General features: G+C 41.8%; 1 protein-coding gene across 1 annotated transcript in view; it reads left to right on the top strand.

Moving 5' to 3' along the window:
* ARK2C (arkadia (RNF111) C-terminal like ring finger ubiquitin ligase 2C) overlaps window positions 1–24,005 on the top strand; it is a 159,775-nt gene that overhangs the window by 125,284 nt on the left and 10,486 nt on the right. Inside the window, exons 3-5 of the mRNA XM_060761215.2 lie at window positions 3,435–3,560; window positions 5,575–5,704; window positions 18,817–18,921. Coding sequence (XP_060617198.1) covers window positions 3,435–3,560; window positions 5,575–5,704; window positions 18,817–18,921 — 361 coding nt within the window. The remainder of the gene's footprint in view (window positions 1–3,434; window positions 3,561–5,574; window positions 5,705–18,816; window positions 18,922–24,005) is intronic.

The following is a 24,005-nucleotide window of genomic DNA, read 5'->3' as shown; positions in this document are numbered from 1 at the left end:
TGTATTGTGGTCAATACTTTGGTCGATTATCAGTCTCACCCATCATTCTGCAAAGGCCTCGTTCCACAGCCAGGTTTTCACTAGCTTCCTAAAGGTCAGGAGGGAGGGGGCAGATCTAATTTCCTTCGGGAGGGAATTCCATACCCGGGGGGCCACCACAGAAAAGGCCTTGTCTCTCGTCTCCACCAACTACCCATCACACTTGCTCACAACTTGTAATGGGAACACACAAACATAGAATAATTTTTACACAAATCTAGAAAAATCCTGGATTGACTTATTCACAGGTCAATGCTTAACTCTTATCAAGTCAACCCTTAACTCTTATTAGGAAATGAATAATCCAGTTCTCTGGATGGAATGGTGAAAGGTTAGTTACTCCTGGGAAAATCAGAAAGATGCACCAACTCCTTATATTTATTTTATTTATCGTGTCAGGGCAACCAGTCGATTATATTACATTTCTAACAGAACAAAGCAAACAAACAGACAAAATACAAAAATTTGTGAGTTTGGTAGTTGATTAAATGTCCTTTGACCAGTATCTGGCCACTTGGAGTGCTTCTGGTGTTGTTGCAAGAAGGTCCTCCATTGTGCATGTAGCAGGGCTCAGGCTGCATTGCGGCAGGTGGTCAGTGATTTGCTCCTCTCCACACTCGCATGTCGAAGATTCAACTTTGTAGCCCCATTTCTGAAGTTTGGCTCTGCATCTTGTGGTGCCAGAGCGCAGTCTGTTCAGTGCCTTCCAAGTCGCCCAGTCCTCTGTGTGCCCAGGGGGGAGTCTCTCATTTGGTATCAGCCATTGGTTGAGGTTCTGGGTTTGAGCCTACCACTTTTGGACTCTCGCTTGCTGAGAGTCCACAGAAGCGACCAGCACCAACTCCTTTACTCTCTGCCATAGCAGTAGTTCTGGCCTTTTTGAATACTTGGATGAGAAAATGTGTGGGAACGGCAGGATTGGCTAGTCTCTTGAGACAACATTGTCTCCATGAAATGACCCTTTATTTATTCACAAGTCATATCAAAATCTAAATTTTTGGCCTACAAACCTGCCCTTGACTTATACACAAGGCCAACTTATTCATGGGTATATAGCAGGCATGGGCAAACTTCGGCCCTCCAGGTGTTTTGGACTTCAACTCTCACAATTCCTAACAACCATAAGTTCGAAATAACCTAAAATCACAAAAAAATACAAAGAATTTAATTTCCATAGAGCTCAATATTTCTTTCCCCCATCAGGGTTCATCCCAGGTAAGCAAAGTGACAAGGGAGCTCTCCAAGGTTCTGAATTCCCAAGCCCTTACACCTGAGTCTTCTGATATGAAGGTCTCTTGCAAGAATTCTAGGTTCCCAGGAGTTTAGAAATCTTGGTGGAACTTGGGACTCTTGCCACAGAACTCTTCTTGCAAGACATTTATGGCTTTATATAGACCTGCTTCTTGTGCTGCTTGCCTGAGATGCCTGTAAAGCTTGAAGGAAGACGAGTGGGTGGCAGCTATCGATTAACCCCCACAGCATGTGGTATGTAGTTTGAGGCCATTTTGCTATATACCTAATCTGAGGTGGATTTGTTGTGAGCACAGCTGGCACCTGATCTTCATGCCTTCATTGGATTAAAAGTGCAGTCTCAGATACTATATTATCAAGGTAGCTACAATGATGCACCTCTGTTCTTGGACTTATGACAGAAGATGCCACCCCAAAATAGTCAACCTTTGTAGCTTGGCAACACCTTGAGATGCTGCCATTCTGGGTGATGGAAAAAAATCTTTAGTACTTTCCTAGTTGGGTGCACCAAGAGCAAGCACCAGGAGAAATAACTCATGGCCTTGTCACAACCACAGAACACATAGAGTCCCTGTGCCCTGATGTGCAAAGCTTTAGAAACACATTCATTGAAGTGCTGCCAACCTGCAAAGATAGTTTTTGGGATCATGTCTTTGTCTGCTTCAGGATAAAAAAGGTGGACTAAAGATAGAGTAAGACATCTGTATCCTTGGGAGATATATTCCTTGCTGGTCTGAGGTTATCTGAAATCATTGATATGACTCAGTGCCATTAAATTGTATCAACATGTTATAGAGTTGTCTTAGCAGGCCTAGAGATTCCTAGAGAGGTGTTCTCACTAGGAATTTGCTAGCTCCTCCAACCATAGTCTGAGGTAACTTTTAGGGGACGCACACCTGGAAGACCTAGCAAATTCCTAGAGTAGTCTCTGAGCACAGGTAAGTGAAATGGTGGATATGGGTTCTCCAGTTATGAGGGTCTTACAGTATTTAAATAAGTAATAAATGCTGATGTAAAGTAGGAGTATTATTGTTGAATTGCAGCTCCCAGCATTCTTCAAAACTCTGCTGGCTAGGGCTGCTGGAAGTTGCAGTCAAACAACATCTGGAAAGCTTCCTGATTCCCAAACCTGTTTTAGACAAGTAGGATGAACTGGCATAAGATGGCTTCCTATACTCTCAGAATATCAGGGTCCATCCAATATCAGGGTCCACCAAGGCAGAGACATCTCCAGCACATCCCCTGCTTGGGTATCAGCCAGCACGTCAACAACTTAAATCTAGAAATAGTTTTCTAAGATCTACAGAGACACTCGCTGGAACACCTCAGCAAGCGAGAGTCCAAAAGTGGCAGGCTCAAACCCAGAATCTCAACCAATGGCTGATACCAAATGAGAGACTCCCCCTTGGGCACACAGAAGACTGGGCGACTTGGAAGGCACTGAACAGACTGCGCTCTGGCACCACGAGATGCAGAGCCAACCTTCAGAAATGGGGCTACAAAGTGGAATCCACGACATGCGAGTGTGGAGAAGAGCAAACCTGCTGCAATGCAACCTGAGCCCTGCCACATGCACAATGGAGGACCTTCTTGCAGCAACACCAGAAGCACTCCAAGTGGCCAGATACTGGTCAAAGGACATCTAATCAACTACCAAACTCACAAATTTTGTATTTTGTCTGCTTTTTTTTTTTTGCTTTGTTCTGTTAGAAATGTAATATAATCGACTGGTTGCACTGACACGATAAATAAATAAGGGTCCATCCACACAGTTATATATCCCAGAATATCAAGGCAAAAAATCCCACAATATCTGCTTTGAACTGGGTAATCTGAGTCCACACCAACATATATTCCAGTTCAAAGCATATAATGTGGGATTTTATTCAGTTGTGTGGAAGGGGCCTTAGTCTCACCCCATGTCATCCGCAGTCAATGATCAACTTGAACTAGAGTTATTATTAGTGTTGTCTTGAGGCAGAATTCCAAACTGCAAGGCTTGGCAAAGTTTCTTTCTTGCATGGCAGATCTCCAAACCAATGTGTACTGACCATGTTGGCTGGAGGATTCTGGAATATGTAGTCCAAAAATCTCACTTGTCCAATCTCCAGCCTTCACTCCTATTTCCTTTTCCATTATTGCAGGCGGACTCAGGAGCGCATGTCTGTCCAACCTCATCGGTTACATCCAAGCTTTGAATTTGGCCATCAACTCCAGACTCCTCAACCCGTGGGACCCCAGCCCAGATACTTAGCTGAAGGAACAGACTGGTAAGACAGTCCTTACTTGGAAAAACTGGGCATGATACAATGTCTGCCTAAAGAGTTTTCCGACTCTTTAGGCAGACATACTACTACTATGGTTCCTCTGAATATGAAAGGACTGACTATTATTGTAATGTGGAAGAACTCATATGTTGAGAGCAGCTACAGTCTCTCACATCTAACAGAGAATATATAAAGATGTTGAGTAATGTCCAAAATACATTTTATTTGTTTTTGACTACATGGGAAGAACAACAACTTCAAGTGCAGAAAGACAAATGCTAAGAACTGAGGTTGGAGGTGGATGAATTCTGTTCAGTTTGGGAACCCCAAGTGTCTTTCTCAAAGAGGTGAACTGGATCAGTCTGTCTCTAAGGACAGTCAAGGGTACCCCCCAGTCCCTAATTAGATTTATTTATTTATTTATTTATTTACTTACTTATCTTATTTATATCCCACCTTTCTGTACCCTGAGGGGGACTCAGATATTAGCAGCCATGTTTGTTCTTCATCTATCTGTCATATTCAAAACATTGCATTTAATGTTGACTTATGCAAACTACTTCACCTGTGTGAACTTTCTACTGAAAAGCAGACCATTCTTTGAATCGAGGGCAGACTCATGAGTGAACATCATGGCTGGATTTCACATCCAGTCCCTCAATCACAGGTTCCTTATGTTCTTCTATAGTTTAGCACTGGGCAGCAGGAGCTTCAATAGCAAGTGGAGCTTTTGTCACCTGGATGTTTTAGATTTCAACTCCCATAAGCCAGCATGATGAAAGGGAACTCAGCTGGAAGTTGGCCATGAGACTTGTAAGCCAATATGTCTGGAAGAGCAAAAGTTTCCACTCTTTGTTCTGTGACCATCTGGCAGGACATTTCTAACCTTTTGTGCTTGCTCATTATAAATGTACTTTTTAGACCCTTCTGGTTCTGTCCTATGCTAACCAGGCTCATGTGGGTGGAGATTGACATGAGAAGAAATGGGCACTTTGCTGATACACATCAAAATTTGAGGGCTGAGGCAAATTGGTATAAAATATTATTTTAGCATAAACTGGATAACCATCTCTTTGCCTCCAGAACTCTGCACACACACACACAGACACACCATTGCTCAACATTCATGGCTTGCTCATTTGGATGATTACACCAAAGGTATAAAATGTAGAAGCATAAGAAAAAATGGCAATTCTGCACCAACTCATAGCACAAATAGTCAGGAAAGAAGATAAATTCAATGGTTGACACGATTTATGGAGCCATAACTTTCCCTAGAAGCCAAGATGACTCAGCTTGAGGCAGTTATGCTTTGGCCATATCATGAGATGGCATGACTCACAAGAAATTATGGTAATGCTTGATGAAATGGAAGGCAGTAGAAAATTAGGAAGACCATATTCGACAGATTCAATCAAGGAAGCCACTATCTTGAGTCTCATTAGAGCTATCGAAGATAGAGTGATTTGAAGTTGTCTCATACATAAGAATGCCATAAGTGGAAGTCATGTTGATGGCAGCTAACAACAACAAAGCAGAGTTATGATCTGGTAACTTTTGGGATTCAGTATTACAATATTTAATAAGCAAACTACCTCTTAATTCAGGTAGTATCCCAACAAAAAGGTTTCTAAAGTACTTCAAACCTCTCAGTAGCAGGGTTTGTTGAGACAATCAGTTGCAGCACAACATGAAGGATCTCTCCATCTCAATGAGCCTAATGACTGGAAGAATGCTGCAGTTTTCATTTTTTAGCATCATGATCTGCAGCATCTCAGATGTCCACCAGTTGGGGCATTGTCTGGCTTAGGATGTAAATTTTGGGAAAATTGTATCAACAGAAGTAGCTATTACGATGAAATCTGTTGTCACTACTGTGCCCGATAATACTGGATCTTGGCCTATAGTCAACAACAGATCACTACAAAATGAGCAATGAGATGAGAATAAGGTTATTTGGAAACCAGGGTGATGTCTCCATCAGTCTTAATATGTGGTTTTGGTTTCATCCTTCCAGGGACCTCAGCGTTGATGCTGGCTTGACTCACAACCAGTTCCAGGTCAGGCCTGTTCCACAGCATTATCAGCATTATTTAGCTACGCAAAGGATGCATCACTTTCCACGAAACACATCATCAACACAAATGGTAAGCAAAGATGGAGGTTCGAAGGGGTGGTTCTAAGGGGAAGGTTCTAAGTGGCAGTTTTAAGTCAGGATGGACTATCTAACCCCTCCCCCGAAAAGTTGTCAAAAAACATCTAGGAACGTTTCAAATCAATGTTGGATGGTCACTGATAAAGAGGAATCATTTCTTCATATGTAGTGGACTTATAAGAAAGTGAAAAGTTATTGATCTAAGACTTACAACGTCACTAGAAATTTTTTTGTTGGGTGCTATGCACACAGAATTGGATAGTAAATATGGAATACCTTTGTGTTATATGGCAAGAGCTGCCAAGAACACTCTTTGCTCAGGCAGGGCTTGAATTGATGGAAGATGTAGTTCTTTTGTGGCAATGCACAGCAAACAAACAAACACAGAGAGATCTACTGTAACCCAGAGCAGTAGTGGCCTTGTGACTTTTCACAACATTGGAAAGGAGTGTTTGTGGTCCAAGCAGGGCTTGAATTGATGCGAGATGTAGTGTTTTGTACCAATGTACAGCAAACAAACAAACAAACACAGAGCCCAGAGAGACCTGCTGCAACCCACAGCAGTGGTGGCCTTGTGGCTTTTCACAACATTGGAAAGGAATGTTTGTGGTCCAAGTAGGGCTTGAATTGATGGGAGATGTAGTGTTTTTGTACCAATGTACAGCAAACAAACAAACAAACACAGAGCCCAGAAAGACCTGCTGCAACCCACAGCAGTGGTAGCATTGTAGCTTTTCACAACATTGGAAAGGAGTGTTTGTGGTCCAAGCAGGGCTTGAATTGATGGGAGATGTAGTGTTTTTTGTGGCAATGTACAGCAAACCAATAAACAAACACAGAGCACAGAGAGACCTGCTGCAACCCACAGCAGTGGTAGCATTGTGGCTTTTCACAAGGGCTTGAATTGATGGGAGATGTAGTGTTTTTTTGTGGCAGATGTATAGCAAACCAATAAACAAACACAGAGCACAGAGAGACCTGCTGCAACTCACAAGAGTGGTAGCCTTGCGGCTTTTCACAACATTGGAAAGGAGTGTTTGTGGTCCAAGCAGGGCTTGAATTGATGGGAGATGTAGTGTTTTTTTGTGGCAATGTACAGCAAACCAATAAACAAACACAGAGCACAGAGAGACCTGCTGCAACCCACAGCAGTGGTAGCATTGTGGCTTTTCACAAGGGCTTGAATTGATGGGAGATGTAGTGTTTTTTTGTGGCAGATGTATAGCAAACCAATAAACAAACACAGAGCACAGAGAGACCTGTTGCAACTCACAAGAGTGGTAGCCTTGCGGCTTTTCACAACATTGGAAAGGAGTGTTTGTGGTCCAAGCAGGGCTTGAATTGATGGGAGATGTAGTGTTTTTTTGTGGCAATGTACAGCAAACCAATAAACAAACACAGAGCACAGAGAGACCTGCTGCAACCCACAGCAGTGGTAGCATTGTGGCTTTTCACAAGGGCTTGAATTGATGGGAGATGTAGTGTTTTTTTGTGGCAATGTATAGCAAACCAATAAACAAACACAGAGCACAGAGAGACCTGCTGCAACTCACAAGAGTGGTAGCCTTGTGGCTTTTCACAACATTGGAAAGGAGTGTTTGTGGTCCAAGCAGGGCTTGAATTGATGGGAGATGTAGTGTTTTTTTGTGGCAATGTACAGCAAACCAATAAACAAACACAGAGCACAGAGAGACCTGCTGCAACCCACAGCAGTGGTAGCATTGTGGCTTTTCACAAGGGCTTGAATTGATGGGAGATGTAGTGTTTTTTTGTGGCAATGTACAGCAAACCAATAAACAAACACAGAGCACAGAGAGACCTGCTGCAACCCACAGCAGTGGTAGCATTGTGGCTTTTCACAAGGGCTTGAATTGATGGGAGATGTAGTGTTTTTTTGTGGCAATGTATAGCAAACCAACCAAGAAACACAGAGCACAGAGAGACCTGCTGCAACTCACAAGAGTGGTAGCCTTGTTGCTTTTCACAACATTGGAAAGGAGTGTTTGTGGTACAAGCAGGGCTTGAATTGATGGGAGATGTAGTGTTTTTTGTGGCAATGTACAGCAAACAAACAAACAAACAAACACAGAACACAGAGAGACCTGCTGCAACCCACAGCTGTGGTAGCCTTGTGGCTTTTAAGAACTTTGGAAAGGAGTGTTTGTGGTCCAAGCATTGAGGATAGAAAAATAGGTAGTTAAGTCCAAATTGCCAGATATTTGCAATATTGCAAACCCTTTGTGGATATCCTGAGCAATAAGAAATCTATTGTTGTGTGGACATCAGGAGAACAAAAAAATAAGATTAATGTTTCCACCTTGTGGAACTCCACTGGGGATGGAAACAATGGCAGATATTTGGCCAGATGGAGATACGATCTGCTCAGTATCTTCCTGGATCAAAGCAAGATCTAAGGGATAACTTGAAACAGCCCATAAATCAGCAGTTTTTGTGCAAACTAAAAAAGCTGTTAGTGATCCCATTTGGAGGAGCCAGAGATTGGTACCCTCCATTGTTGTGTGTCTGGAGAACTGGTAAACAGCTCTCTAATGGACCCTAGACCCCAGATCTTTTCTGTCTTTATATAATTTCCACTTTTCTATTTCACTTATTAACACTTGCAAATAAAGGGATCTTGAACCTAGTTGTGAACTGGTTTTGGTAAGCTATCATCTATCTGAAATAAAGGCAGGAAGTTCAACTAGTACTGAAAGTAGCAAAGCAATAAACAATAAATTGAAAGCAATAAAATTTGCATCAAATTGAAGGGTTAGCAACAATCACAGTTGAAGGGTTTATTGACTCTTTTACACCAGATTTTAGTAATTTGGATTTATTGATTTTGGATTACAAAATGGATATTATGCGAGACGCTGTACTTGTTTGATAATGAGAGACAGCGGACTGGACAAAGCCATAAAACACTGAAGCTGGATATTATTTGCCGGGCACTTTAACGGTGGATAATGTCTGCCTTACAAGGGAAGGATGAAGCAGAAACAGCTCTTTATTGACTCATGTCTCAGGAAGCAAGAAAAATAAGAAGAGTGAAACATTCTTTTTCAATATCTTTATTAAAATCTTTTAGAGTAGATATGTGGGATTAAAAAAATTACTTGAACAAGCTGGGGTGTACACAGATGATGAAGAAGCTGAGATGAACCAACCATTGGAATACTTGAGCTGTGTCTACACTGACTAGTAAATCCGGGTAAATGCACAATGGAGGACCTTCTTGCGGCAAAACCAGAGGCACTCCAAGTGGCCAGATACTGGTCAAAGGACATTTAATCAACTACCAAGCTTGCAAACTCTGTGTCTTTTGTAAGTTTGTTTGTTTGTTCTGTCAAAAATGTAATACAACTGTTTGGTTGCCTGACACGATAAATCTGGAACTGGTCCAGAGCAGAAATGCTCCAGAGTGGCCTTGCAAGTGGCCATACAGACTCTCCTTAACCTGCTGCTGCATCACATTCACCTTCTGTGTTGGCATTAAAATACATTTTATAGATATACATTTTAATATATAGCTTTTATAGAAATACATTTTAATATGTGTATTTGTAGTATTTTCACAATCAGGAGAGAATGCTTCTAGAACATGGCCATACAGCCTGAAAAAGCTACAACAACCCAGTGATTCTGGCCATGAAAGCCTTCAATAATACATTATTTTCACAATGTTAATGTGTTTCAATTATTCTGTAACCCACTTTGAGCCACAAGGAGAGGCGGGTAAGAAATAAAATTATTGTTATTGTTACTATTATTATATTATTATCTGATAGTGCCTTGGACTATCCAACCAGTCCATACTTCAGGAAATAAAGCCTGACTGCTCATTGGAGGGAAGGATAGTAGAGGCAAAGATGAAGTACTTTGGCCATGTCCTGTTTTTTGCTCTCAAAAAACAGCCTCAATACAAAATTGAAAGTAAAAAAAAATGCTTTATTCCAGCAAACAAAATGAGCAAATGCAATTGAAAAAGAAAACAAGAAAGTCTTACTACAGACACCAATGAAAGTCTTTTGCAAAAGTCCCAGCAAAATCAGCAGACAATAAGGCACAGATCACGAAGTCTTTAACACAAAGCAGGTTACAACTGTAACAAAGTTGTTGTTAGCAGCGAAAAGCTAAGTTCTCCTGCTTCTGATTTATACCCCACGCAGGAGGGCTTAGGGCATCACCCAATTAGCTCATCAATCTTTTAGCAGCTAATCGAGCTGACAGTCGCCTGTTCTCTGACTCCCTCCGCCTTTCTACAAAAGTAGGCACCTGCAAAACCTCATTGTCGGATTCTTCTTCCTCTCCCTTCAAGACCTGAGCACCTCCCTGCTCCCCTTCCTCTTCTGACGATGAGGAATCCTCAACAGGCCACATCATGAGAAGACAGGAAAGCTTAGAGAAGACAATTATGCTGGGGAAAATGGAAGGAAAAAGGAAGAGGGGCCGACCAAGGGCAAGATAGATGGATGGCATCCTTGAAGTGACTGGATTGATCTTGAAGGAACTGGGGGAGGTGATGGCCAACAGGGAGCTCTGGCATGGGTTGGTCCATGCGGTCACGAAGAGTCGAAAACGATTGAATGAATGAACAACAAACTATTATTATTATTACTATTATATTATTATTATTACCTGATGACATTAGCAGAGGTGCCCATGTGACCAAGAAGAAGGAGGGAGTTGATCCCCCTTCCTTCTTCCTGGTGGTGCCGGCACCTCTGCTGAGAGGCATCTGTCAAGTACTTCACCCCAGAATCACCAGCAGAGGAGACATACAGTCCGAGGTTTGCCAATTAATTCTCAACAATAATAAAATTGTTGAGAATTAAATGGCAAGGAACAAGGAGAACAAGGAACAAGCAGAAGAGTAGCCAATTCAATCATCATTCAATCCAATTACCAAGCTTCCAGCTGATGAAACTGTCCCCAGGTTTCTAGAGCACAGGATTCAAGGCATGACTTCAAACATTGCAACCAGTAATCAGGCAGTACATTGCAAAGCCTTAAAGGCTGCTTTCACAGCTGATCTCGATTTCTGGCCATCCTCTTAATTATTCTGACTGAATGCCTGAGCTTAGATTTTTCTCTTCTACCTTCCAAAAAAGGAAGGTGCCATTAACCCTTCCTCAGCCTGCTCCAGCAAACCTTCTGGTGTTTGGCCAACAGGCTAAGGAGTTGTTGCTCCTGGGTGTAGCTGAGGGAGTTGCTGTTCTTGGTTGGGCTCTAGTTCCATAGCTAAACCTTCATCCATGCTGTCCATTACACCAACCATGGTGGTGACATGGGCACGATCCATCCCCCTTGTTTCAGTGTGCCTTCCCAGAATAAGGAAACTCCCAGCAATATGTCCCTAAACGCTCTTTATTAGTGATTTAAGATTGTCTGCACACTCATCTCTCTCCAAAACATCTGTCTCAGTTCCATGTCACCTTGTCATGCCCAGCATTATTTTTTTAAAAATAATAATTATGATATTTAGCCCAGCCATAGGTTTTAAACGCGTTGTGTTACTGTTAATGTTTATTGCTTATTTTTGCTTATGAGTTATTTATTGTTTTGTATTATTGTTGTTATTGTTTATTGTTGTATTGTGGGCTCAGCCTCATGTAAGCCGCATCAAGTCCCTTGGGGAGATGGTAGGGGGATACAAATAAAGTATTATTATTATTATTATTATTATTATTATTTCCCTGTGGTAATGAGCATAGGGTGGTAATGCCCCATGTGAATAATGAACTGGTCCAAATTGGTCCTGATGTCTATGTGGTCTGTCCCCAAAAGTAATGAGGATGATTTTTTTGGTGCAGCACAGAAGAGCTAGGAAAAGGAAGCAAGGATTGAGAAAAGTGGAAGGGAAACCCAGACATACAGTTTGACCTTCTTCACTTGAGCCTGTGCTTTTATGGCCGTTGGAATAGAAAGCAAAAACTGTAGTAGTTTTTGTGTCTTGTCATGAGCCAAAATGCAGAGGAGCAGTGTCCTTCAACGTTGAGGATTGGAAACAATGGCTCACACGAACACTTCCCCAACCACTGTACAACTCTCACTTGACTCCATACGATTTCCCTCCCCAAAATCAAAACCCATCTCACAGGACATCATTCTGAAAATGTCCAGGCAGATGCAACAAGAGCTTTGTATTGCATCTCAAATAAAGACCTTTTCCACTGATATGAAGAGTCACAACAATGCTGGAATCACTGTATTTGATCACAAGGAGCCTCTTTTGAAGGTGATACACTATGCCTGGGCAAACTTGGGCCCTCCAAAGCAGCTGAGGGCAAAAGGAGGGTCAAAGTTTGTCCAGGTCTGTGATACACTATGATCATATGCATGTACTACAATTTTCTTTTTTAAAAAAACAACAATTCTCATCGTTTTGGGAATTATAGAATCAAAGAATCAAAGAGTTGGAAGAGACCTCATGGGCCATCCAGTCCAACCCCATTCTGCCAAGAAGCAGGAATATTGCATTCAAATCACCCCTTAAAAGATGACCATCCAGCCTCTGTTGAAAAGCTTCCAAAAAAGGAGCCTCCACCACACTCCGTGGCAGAGAGTTCCACTGCTGAACTCCTCTCACAGTCAGGAAGTTATTCCTCATGTTCAGATGGAATCTCCTCTCTTGTAGTTTGAAGCCATTGTTTCACATCCTAGTCTCCAGGGAAGCAGAAAACAAGCTTGCTCCCTCCTCCCTGTGGCTTCCTCTCACATATTTATACATGGCTATCATATCTCCTCTCAGCCTTCTCTTCTTCAGGCTAAACATGCCCAGCTCCTTAAGCTGCTCCTCATAGGGCTTGTTCTCCAGACCCTTGATCATTTTAGTCGCTCTCCTCTGGACACATTCCAGCTTGTCAATATCTCTCTTGAATTGTGTTGCCCAGAATTGGACACAATATTCCAGGTGTGGTCTAACCAAAGCGGAATAGAGGGGTAGCATTACTTCCCTAGATCTAAACACTATGCTCCTATTGATGCAGGCCAAAATCCCATTGGCTTTTTTTCCCACCACATCACATTGTTGGCTCATGTTTAACTTGTTGTCCACAAGGACTCCAAGATCTTTTTCACATGTACTGCTCTCAAGCCAGGCATCCCCCATTCTGTATCTTTGCATTTTGTTTTTCCTGCCAAAGTGGAGTATCTTGCATTTGTCCCTGTTGAACTTCATTTTGTTAGTTTTGGCCAATCATCTCTCTAATCTGTCAAGATCGTTTTGAATCCTGCTCCTGTCCTCTGGAGTATTGGCTATCCCTCCCAATTTGGTGTCGTCTGCAAACTTGATGATCCTGCCTTCTGGCCCTTCATCTAAGTCATTAATAAAGAAGTTGAACAGGACCGGGCACAGGACGCAACCCTGCGGCACTCCACTTGTCACTTCTTTCCAAGATGAAGAGGAAGCATTGGTAAGCACCCTCTGCTTCAAAACTGTGGAATTCTCAGGAGTTTCAAGCAAACGCCGGAGCATCAACTGATTTTTAGTTAAGTCAGACAAAACTGGATTGACCTGGTTTGCTCGATGATGGACAGCCAGAAATAAGAGAACATTGTGGGGACAGCAAGATCCAACTCATGATGAGTACAGGTTTTAATGACCATGTAGACAAGCCCCTAGATGGTTTGGAACCACAAATCAAACTGTTGGAAGGAGAGAAGGAAAATGAAAATGATTATGCGCTGTGGTACTATGCAGCCTTGATATCAGGTGGAAAGATTAACAACCAAGAGGAGGAAGACCAGATTAAAATCGGTGAGAACATTGGGAATTGGAAGACTACCTTTGAGAAGGCTGAAGCTGTGATGAAAAAATAATAATGAAGCATAGGACTGGAAGGAAATATAAGCAATTTTTTGGGGAAGAAGCATAAAGCAAGAGGGGAGGGGAAAGGGGTAGAAAGGTGCATCCAAAGTATGAGGGTTGAATGAAAAGTAATGCCTCCACCTTTGTTACTTGGGTTTGGATGGGAATATTTTAATAAATCAAATGCAGAAATAATCCTTAGAATGTGCTCTTTAATTACCACTATTCACTTTTCCACACAATCACCAGATAATTAGATACATTTCTGCCAACGATGAACAAGTTTTCTGAAGCTGTCACAGAAGAAGTTTTTGTTTGTCATACAAGTCAGATATTCCCACCTCAACATCTTACTCACCCCATCTTACTAATTAATTATCCTACAGAAAGGTAGCAAAAGGTAACCCATATCTATCCATTAATCTATCTATCACTTACTCACCCAGTGACACACAGTACTCACATCAACACAATCACCATAAACAGCTTGCATTCTCTGATAATAATAATAATAATAATAATCATTATAATTATCATTATAATAATAATCTTTATTTATACCCCGCTACCATCTCCCCAAGGGACTCGGTGTGGCTTACATGAGGCTGAGCCCACAATACATCAATAATAAAACAATAGCAAACAAACAATACAAAACAGTTAAAATACATCTCATAAACAAAAATAAAATAAAATATAGTACAGTATAGTAACACAACAAGCATTAAAAACCTATGGCTGGGCCAAATGTAAAATTAAAATTTTAAAAAATAATGCTGGGCATAAGCAAAGTAGGATATAAGTGGGATGGAAATTTTCAGAGGAGATAGGGCGTGCAAATCAATCAATCCTAAATCAATAATAAAGTGCATTCTGAGGGCATATTGCTGAGAAATTCATTATTCTGGAAAGGCACACTGGAACAACCACGTTTTCAGGCTCCTCCTAAAAATTGCCAGAGTTGGGGCATCCCGGATGTCCTTGGGAAGCAAGTTCCAGAGTCAAGGGGCCACCACCGAGAAGGCCCTCTCCCTCATCCCCATCAATCGCACCTGCGATGGAGGTGGGAGCATGAGCAGGATGAATCTCCTTTGGGGTGACACCTTCTGCTGTCAAGAATTCAATGACAGCATGTCATTGAATTCTGACTATCTGCACAGGGTTCCATACTTCGCACTTTAACAACACAACCGTTCAATGCTAAGGCTTCCCACCAAAATGGAACTGTAGAGGAGAGTTCACTGAACAAGCCAGTACTTGTTGCATAGCAGTACTGCCATCTGTTGAGGAGTTAACGAAGGTGGAGGCATTACTTTTCATTCAACCCTCGGATGTTTATTATCATAGAATCATAGAATCAAAGAGTTGGAAGAGACCTCATGGGCCATCCAGTCCAACCCCCTGCCAAGAAGCAGGAATATTGCATTCAAATTAAATGGAAAGTGTCTCCATTTGTATTTTTCTGAACTTTGAAAGGTGAAAATTACATTAAAATCAAAGTACAGTGTAGATTAAGAAAGCTCTGGAAGGTTTAACTACATGGTCTTGAAGTAGGATTGGTCACAAACTGAGACCCCTTCCACATTTTTTGCTTTGAACTGGAATATATGGTAGTATGGACTCAGATAACCCAGTTCAAGGCAGATATTATGGGATTTTCTGCCTTGATATTCTGGGTTATATGGCTGTGTGGAAGGGCCCTGAGAGGATGATTATCAATTATACTTCAGTTTTTAACCTACTAGAACTAAGGAGGAAAAAATATTTGATTTAACAAAGTATATGACTTTTTATGTTGAGGTTATAGTGTGACTATATAAGGAAAGAACTGAATTGATTTAATTCATTGAAAATGTATGACTGTAATGGAATTACAATAGCAGATAATGGGTATATTGAACTGTTCACACTGGGTGTTAAACATTAGGGCTAAAAGAGTTTCAAAGAATGAGAAAATCCTTTTTGCTTAAATAGAAATAACTGTTTTTAAAATGGTTATTAATGGATAGATATGGGAACTTACCTTTTGCTAACTTTCTGTAGGATAATTAATTAGTAAGATAAGAGCTTTCATGCATGTACGTGTATGAACAAAATCGCTGCAGCAAAGAAAAAGGAGGATTTTATCTGAATATTAATGTTTCCTGTGTTACTTAAGGGTAAAAAAGATGGCGGAAGTTTAACGAAGAGTTAGTTATAGCAAATTTATAAAAGATTGGAAGTTATGTTTACATGTTCCCTGGTGGCACAGTGGGTTAAACCCTTGTACCGGCAGGACAGAAGACTGACAGGTCGGAGGTCCAAATTTGGGGAGAGCGTGAATGAGCTCCCTCTGTCAGCTCCAGCTCACCATGCAGGGACATGAGAGAAGCCTCCCACAAGGATGGTAAAAAATCAAAACATCTGGGCATACCCTGGACAACGTCCTTGCAGACGGCCAATTTTCTCACACCAGAAGCGACTTGCAGTTTCTCAAATGGTCCTGACACACACACACAGAAAAAGCTATTTATTTTTCCTTCCTTTTTCTTTCCTCTCTCTATATCTTCCATTTCTTTTTTCAGTTTTATGTAATACGTAATTATTTCATATGCTTTTATTCTATTTTATAATTCTATTGAGATATTTTAAAAGTAAATCTACGTAACAATGTTATAATTTGCAGTTATGGTTAGCAGTAATTCTCTTAGACTTTTCAGCTGGATCTGTCAGGAATGTCTAGACCACATATGGGCAAACTTGGGCTCTCCAGGTGTTTTGGACTTCAACTCCCACCATTCCTAACAGCCTACTGGCTGTTAGGAATGGTAGGAGTTGAAATCCAAAACACCTGGAGAGTCCAAGTTTGCCCATACCTGATCTAGATCCTCCAGTGGGACTATATAGCCAACTTCCTCCAAGCATTCTGGAGGACCTAGAGCAGTGGTTCTCAACCTGGGGTCCCCAGATGTTTTTGGCCTTCAACTCCCAGAAACCCTAACAGCTGGTAAACTGGCTGGGACTTCTGGGAGTGATAGGCCAAAAGCATCTGAGGACCCCAGGTTGAGAACCACTGACCTAGAGATATCTAAAGGGAACCCCTCTTTAGGCATCTCTTGGTCCTCTAGCAGACGTTGGCCATAGAGTCATGCTAGAAGACCGAGACATTCTTGAAAATATGTTATTTCAGATAAAAATAGTAACAACTTCTTTATATATTGTTTTTCACTTTCATGGGGTTCCTGTGGCCCTAACTCTAGCAAATGTGGACAATAGGACCTCTGTAAGCAGAGAACCCATACCTACAGTTTCTCTTACCTGCACCTGGGGGAAAAGGTCTATAGAAATTTGCTACGTCCTCCAGGCAATTCCCCCAGAAGGTATCTGAGGCCCTTTCCACACAGCTAAATAAAATCCCACATTATATGCTTTGAATTGGGATAAATGGCAGTGTGGACTCAGATATTCCAGTTCAAAGCAGATAATATGGGTTTTCCTGCCTTGATATTCTGGGTTATATGGCTGTGTGGCAGGGTCCATGATGTCATGTTGGAGGAACCAGAGAATTCTTTAGAAATCTCTAGGCCCTCCAACACAAAACTATGGTATGCAGAGATCAGAAGTCATAAATTTAGATGGTGTTTGGTCATATCCATGATTTCAGGTCATGTTGGTCTAGCCAGGAAATTATTACTATTATTATTAGTAGTATATTTATTTATAATCCACTTTAGTAAAGGTAAAGATTTCCCCCTGACAGTGTCCAGTCATGTCTGATTGAGGGTTGGTGCTATCTCCATTTCTAAGCTGAAGAGCCAGCATTGTCCGTAGATACCTCCAAGATCATGCGGCCAACATGACTTCATGGAGCACTGGTACATTTCCGACGGAGTGGTACCTATTGATCTACTCACATTGCATGTTTTCAAACTACTAGGTTGGCAGAAGTTGGGGCTAACAGCGGGAGCTCATGCCGTTCCCCGGATTCGAACCTTAACTTTAACGCACGGCTCCATTGGGGGCTTCTTATACCCCACTTTATCTCTACTCAAAGGGGCTTAACATAAAAGAATCAGCATACAAGTTGAAACATACAAATATGCAAACATTAAATATAAACAGTATTTTAAAAAATGTCAGTTAAAAACTATTAAAACATATTCAAATTTAAATGTATTTTCCATGGATATGGGCCATCATTGTATGTTTATCCTGCCATTTTATCCTGGAAGCCCATAGAGACATGACTCCAAAGAACAGACTTGGAGTTGGAACACTAAGGATGCAAATGCTAATTTTTCCAGGGCTACTAATCCATTTTCCCAAAGGGAATGCATTGCCCATTCAAAACTAGCATTCAGTAGGAGGGTTTGGTTAGAAGCTTTGTCCTGATATGGTGATTTTCCCTGTGCTTGTTTCTCTTTATCTTAATATGGGGGAGCCCTTGATCCAGCAATGCCTCTCTCCATCTGCCATTTGCAATGGTACCATCCAGGGACAGTTTAACACACAATCTGCCTATTTGTGTAGCCCGGGCCTGAGTCACTGTCTGGGAGAAGACAGTCAAAATACCGGCGTCTATCAACCCTGTCACCTGCTTTCTTGTTAGGAGCTGCCACTGTGAGAGGCGTTCTGTCTGAATGGATAATCTGACAGATTTCACATCTTTTAAAAAAAGAAAAGAATGCTTACCGTTGTCTTTTACATGCATGCTTCAAGAAACATCTATCACGGGCTACAAGGCTGCACCCTAATATCTCTGTGAAAATAATTTTTGGGTACTTCAAACACTATGGGATTTATTAATCATTTTTCAAGGGATATTGGTATTCTTTGTAGGGGAAAAGGAGGTGAGAGCACAGTCTTGAATGTGTTGTTGTAGGTTTTTTCGGGCTATATGGCCATGGTCTAGAGGCATTATCTCCTGACGTTTTGCCTATCTATGGCAAGCATCCTCAGGAAATAGGTGAAAACCTGGCTTTGGGGATTGGCATTCAACGAATGAGCCATGATCCTGTGATATGGATGGATGACGACGAATAATGACTTTGATGACGACTGACCACTGTAATCATATGATTGTATTTTTGCCATTTTTAATTGTTTCAATGTTTTAATGTTTTAGTGTGATTTAGAAATATGATGTTTTAATGACGGTGTGTAATATTGATGTTGGAAACCGGCCCGAGTCCCTCGAATGGAGGTGAGAAGACCGGTATACAAAACTACCAAATAAATAAATAATAATAAATAGTGAGGTCTGTTGGAATTAGGAAAAAGGGTTTATATATCTTAAATGTATTTTCTTTATACAGGTTGTTCATGAAATTAGGAACTACCCATATCCTCAGCTTCAGCTGCTTGCTCTTCAGGGACTGAATCCAAACCGACACACATCTGCAGTGAGGGAAAGTTATGAAGTAAGTTGTTCTCATTTTTATGAGCTAAGATCCACATAGTTAAAGCACTAATATTTCCTGTAGTAACCTATGGACGTGAGAGCTGGACCATAAGGAAGGTTGAGCGAAGGAAGATAGATGCTTTTGAACTGTGGTGTTGGAGGAAAGTTCTGAGAGTGCCTTGGACTGTGAGAAGATCCAACCAGTCCATACTTCAGGAAATAAAGCCTGACTGCTCATTGGAGGGAAGAGTATTAGAGGCAAAGATGAAGTACTTTGGCCACATAATGAGAAGACAGGAAAGCTTAGAGAAGACAATGATGCTGGAGAAAATGGAAGGGAAAAGGAAGAGGGGCTGACCAAGGAGAAGATGAATGGGTAGTATCCTTGAAGTGACTGGCTTGACCTTGAAGGAGCTGGGGATTGCCACGGCCAACAGGGAGCTCTGGCATGGGATGGTCCATGAGGTCACAAAGAGTCGTAAGTGAGTGAACAAATAAACAACAAATGGTTTTGATTGAGTTACAAGCTAGGTAGATGCAGGGAACACCATGGATGTAGGTTATCTGCATTTCAGTAAGGCCTTCCTTCGACAAAGTCCCCCATGACCTTCTGGCAAATATGGGCTAGGCAAAACTATGGTTATGCAGATTTGTAATTGGTTAAGTAAATGAACCCAGTGGGTGCTCAACAATGTTTCTTCTTCATCCTGAAAAGAAGTGATGAGTGGAGTGCCATAAACAGGGTTCCATCCTGGCCTGGTCCTATTCAACATCTTTATTAATGACTTGAAGAGTTAGAAGGCATGATAATCAAGTTTGCAGATGACTCCAAATTGAGAGGGGTAGACAATACCTCCAGAAGATAGCAGAATTCAAAATGATCTTAACAGATCAGAGCAGAGGTTCTCAAACTGTGGGTCCCCAGGTGTTTTGGCCTACAATTCCCAGAAATCCCAGCCAGTTTACCAGCTGTTAGGATTTCTGGGAGTTGAAGACCCAAACATCTGGGGACCCACAGGTTGAGGACCACTGTCCTAGACAGATGGGCCTAAAATTACAAAATGTATTTCAACAGGGACAAATGCAAGATACTCCACTTAGGCAAAGAAAAAAGAAAAAAAAAAAGAAATGCAATGACACAGAATGGGGGACGATGCCTGACTTGACAACAGTAGGTGTGAAAAAGATCTTGGAGTCCTTGTGGACAACAAGTTAAACACGAGCCAACAATGTGAGGCATCAGCTTTAAAAGCCAATGGGATTTTGACCTGCATCAATAGGAGACTAGGGTCTACATCCAAGGAAGTCATGCTACCCCTTTATTCTTCCTTGGTCAGACCACACCTTGAATCACATTGTGTCCAGTTCTGGACACCACAATTGAAGGGAGATGTTGACAAGCTGGAATGTGTCCAGAGGAGAGCGACTAAAATGATCAAGGGTCTGGAGAACAAGCCCTATGAGGAGTGTCTTAAAGAGCTGGGCATACAGAAGAGAAAGCCTGCAGAAGAGAAAGCTGAGAGGAGATATGATGAGGACCATGTATCAAGATGTGAGGGGAAGCATAGGGAGGAGGGAGCAGGCTTGTTTTCTGCTGCCCTTGAGACTAGGACATGGAACAATGGCTTCAAACTACAGGAAAGGAGATTCCACCTGAAAATTAGGAAGAACTTCCTCACTGTGAGAGCTGTTCAGCAGTGGAACTCTCTGTCTCATAGCATCATGGAGGCTCCTTTATTGGGGTGCTTTGAATTTGATTTTCCAGCTTCTTAGCAGGGGGTTGGACTGGATGGCCCACCAGGTCTCTTCCCACTCTTTGATTCTATGGTTCCTCAGAAAGTTTTGTCAGTTACTTATCAAAGTAGGTAATCCACATCTGCTTTGACCTGGATTATAATAATACACTTTATTTATATTCCACTTTATCTCCCCGGAGGGACTCACAGCAGATATAGATTTACATATCTAAGGCAGACATTCAATGCCTTTTTACACAGTGAACAAACAACATACAATAGACAGATAAGGTAAAGGCTTTCCCTTTTCCATCTCCTGTGTTTGAAGGCACTGCTCAACTTTGGTCATGGGGAGGTGCTCTTGTTCCATTTTCCATGCTGAGGAAACTGTTGTCCATAGACTTTCTCTGACGATTGCCTGCATGTCTGCATTGGGCTCCCTTTTATCTCCCTGCTGAAGCAGCACCTATTGATCTACTCGCATTACTTGCTTTCAAACTGCTAGGTATGCAGAAGCTAGGGCTGACAGCTGGGAGCTCACCCTGACTTGCGGTTTCAAACTGCTAACCCTCTGATCAGCAGATTTCTTGCACAGTTTTAACCACTGTGCTACCGTGGTAGTGAGTCCACACTACCATATAATCCAGTTCAAGGCAGATAATCTGGATTTTATTTGGCAATGTAATTGGGACCCCAGTTGAAATATGGAGGGTTGACTTATTTTGGTTAGTCTGGATAAGGGATGCTCAACTCATAACAAGCTTGTTTTCTGTGAAAACACCAAGTGAAGGTATTGGCATTGTTTAACTTGTGTTGCAATCAACACATTGTTTAGATTAATAAACGAGATGATGTCATGTTTCTATCTTTATGCTCCCCCTCTATTCCGCTTTGGTTAGACCACACCTGGAATATTGTGTCCAATTCTGGGCACCACAATTCAAGAGAGATATTGACAAGCTGGAATGTGCCCAGAGGAGGGAGACTAAAATGATCAAGGGTCTGGAGAACAAGCCCTATGAGGAGCGGCTTAAGGAGCTGGGCATGTTTAGCCTGAAGAAGAGAAGGATGAGAGGAGATATGATAGCCATGTATAAATATGTGAGAGGAAGCCACAGGGAAGAGGGAGCAAGCTTGTTTTCTGCTGCCCTGGAGACTAGGACGTGGAACAATGGCTTCAAACTACAAGAGAGGAGATTCCATCTGAACACGAGGAAGAACTTCCTGACTGTGAGAGCCGTTCAGTAGTGGAACTCTCTGCCCTGGAGTGTGGTGGGGGCTCCTTCTTTGGAAGCTTTTAAACAGAGGCTGGATGGCCATCTGTCAGGGGTGATTTGAATGCAACATTCTTGCTTCTTGGCAGGGGGTTGGACTGGATGGCCCATGAGGTCCCTTCCAACTCTTTGATTCTATGATTCTATGATTCTATGAAGACCCCACATCCCAAAATATAGGCTTTGGGGATATCTTGTTAGTCTCTATGTAAGGCAGTGGTCCAACCTGTGGTCCATGGGCCACCAATGGTCCACAAGAACAAAAATATGGTCTGCAGCCTCACCATTACTACACCATTGCCTCGAAACCATGTGGCAATGGAATTGACTGGTCTCGCGAAACCCTCTTATAATGCCAAGCCAACAGGGATGTTGGGAGGGTAGAGACTGACTCATCACATCAGCTCTAGATTATTAAATATGATTTTCTGTGGGTGAGCAGATGGAGATTACTGGATGGCATATGTTCTGTATCAGAAACTAGAACTGATGTGGTCTATCCAATGCAATTTTCTGAATCAGCACCCCAGATAATCAAACCGAATCTATCTAAAGTTGACCAAAAACTGATTTGTAACCCTTTTGGTACTGAAGTTGGAGAGTTGTCCCTGGTCAAAGTGGTCTCTGATTAATGTAGTCCCTGGTAAAATCGTCCCTGGTGAAATGGTCCCTGGTCAAAAACAGGTTGGAAGCCATTGATGTAAGGGAAAGTTTTCCAACCCTCAAATGAGGACTTTAATCACCATTTCATAAGACGAGCCATACTAATGATATGGAACAAGTACAAAATTAAATTATGTCCAAAAAACCATTATCAATTTCAACGGAAGAAGCTTTTTTACAAATTAGATAAAAAGAAAGGAGAACAATGGATTAGATACAGAGATTTAATAATACATGAAGATGATAAATCCAGATCCAAAACTCAAGAGAAATGGATGCATGCAGGACTTCGCCTACAGTGGTACAGATATAGGCAACTGGAAGAAAGATTGACACTAGACAGTAAAACTATTGGATTTGAAAGAGAACAATCAGAATTTAAAAAGGGATTATGTGCTAATGATGAAAAAGGTATAAAGTATCACTGAAGATGTAAATGGTACCAGAATTGATAAAGGCATGCATGATTAAATGGGCATCTTCAGAGGTTCTGTTGGCAGTGAAGCAAGTGGGGTGTCTCTATGCCTGTGGAATAACATCCAGGATGGGAGAAAGAACCCTTGTCTGTTTAAAGCAAGAGTGAATGTTGCAATTAGAAAGCTTGAATGACATTTGAGTAGAATCATAGAATCATAGAATCAAAGAGTTGGAAGAGACCTCATGGGCCATCCAGTCCAACCCCATTCTGCCAAGAAGCAGGAATATTGCATTCAAATCACCCCTGACAGATGGCCATCCAGCCTCTGTTTAAAAGCTTCCAAAGAAGGCGCCTCCACCACACTCCGGGGCAGAGTTCCACTGCTGAACGGCTCTCACAGTCAGGAAGTTCTTCCTCATGTTCAGATGGAATCTCCTCTCTTGTAGTTTGAAGCCATTGTTCCGCGTCCTAGTCTCCAGGGAAGTAGTAAACAAGCTTGCTCCCTCCTCCCTGTGGCTTCCTCTCACATATTTATACATGGCTATCATATCTCCTCTCATCCTTCTTTTCTTCAGGCTAAACATGCCCAGCTCCTTAAGCCGCTCCTCATAGGGCTTGTTCTCCAGACCCTTGATCATTTTAGTCGCACTCGTCTGGACACATTCCAGCTTATCAATATCTCTCTTGAATTGTGGTGCCCAGAATTGGACACAACATTCCAGGTGTGGTCTAACCAAAGCGGAATAGAGGGGTAGCATTACTTCCCTAGATCTAGATACTATGCTCCTATTGATGCAAGACAAAATCCCATTGGCTTTTTTTGCCGCCACATCACATTGTTGGCTCATGTTTAACTTGTTGTCCACGAGGGCTCCAAGATCTTTTTCACACGTACTGCTCTCGAGCCAGGCATTGTCCCCCATTCTGTATCTTTGCATTTCGTTTTTTCTGCCTAAGTGGAGTATCTTGCATTTGTCACTGTTGAACTTCATTTTGTTAGTTTTGGCCCATC

The sequence above is a fragment of the Anolis sagrei genome, chromosome 2 (genome assembly GCF_037176765.1).
Source record: "Anolis sagrei isolate rAnoSag1 chromosome 2, rAnoSag1.mat, whole genome shotgun sequence".
NCBI lineage: Eukaryota > Metazoa > Chordata > Lepidosauria > Squamata > Dactyloidae > Anolis > Anolis sagrei.
Note: the sequence above shows the minus strand (reverse complement) of the source record. Positions and strands in the feature narration are given on the sequence as shown.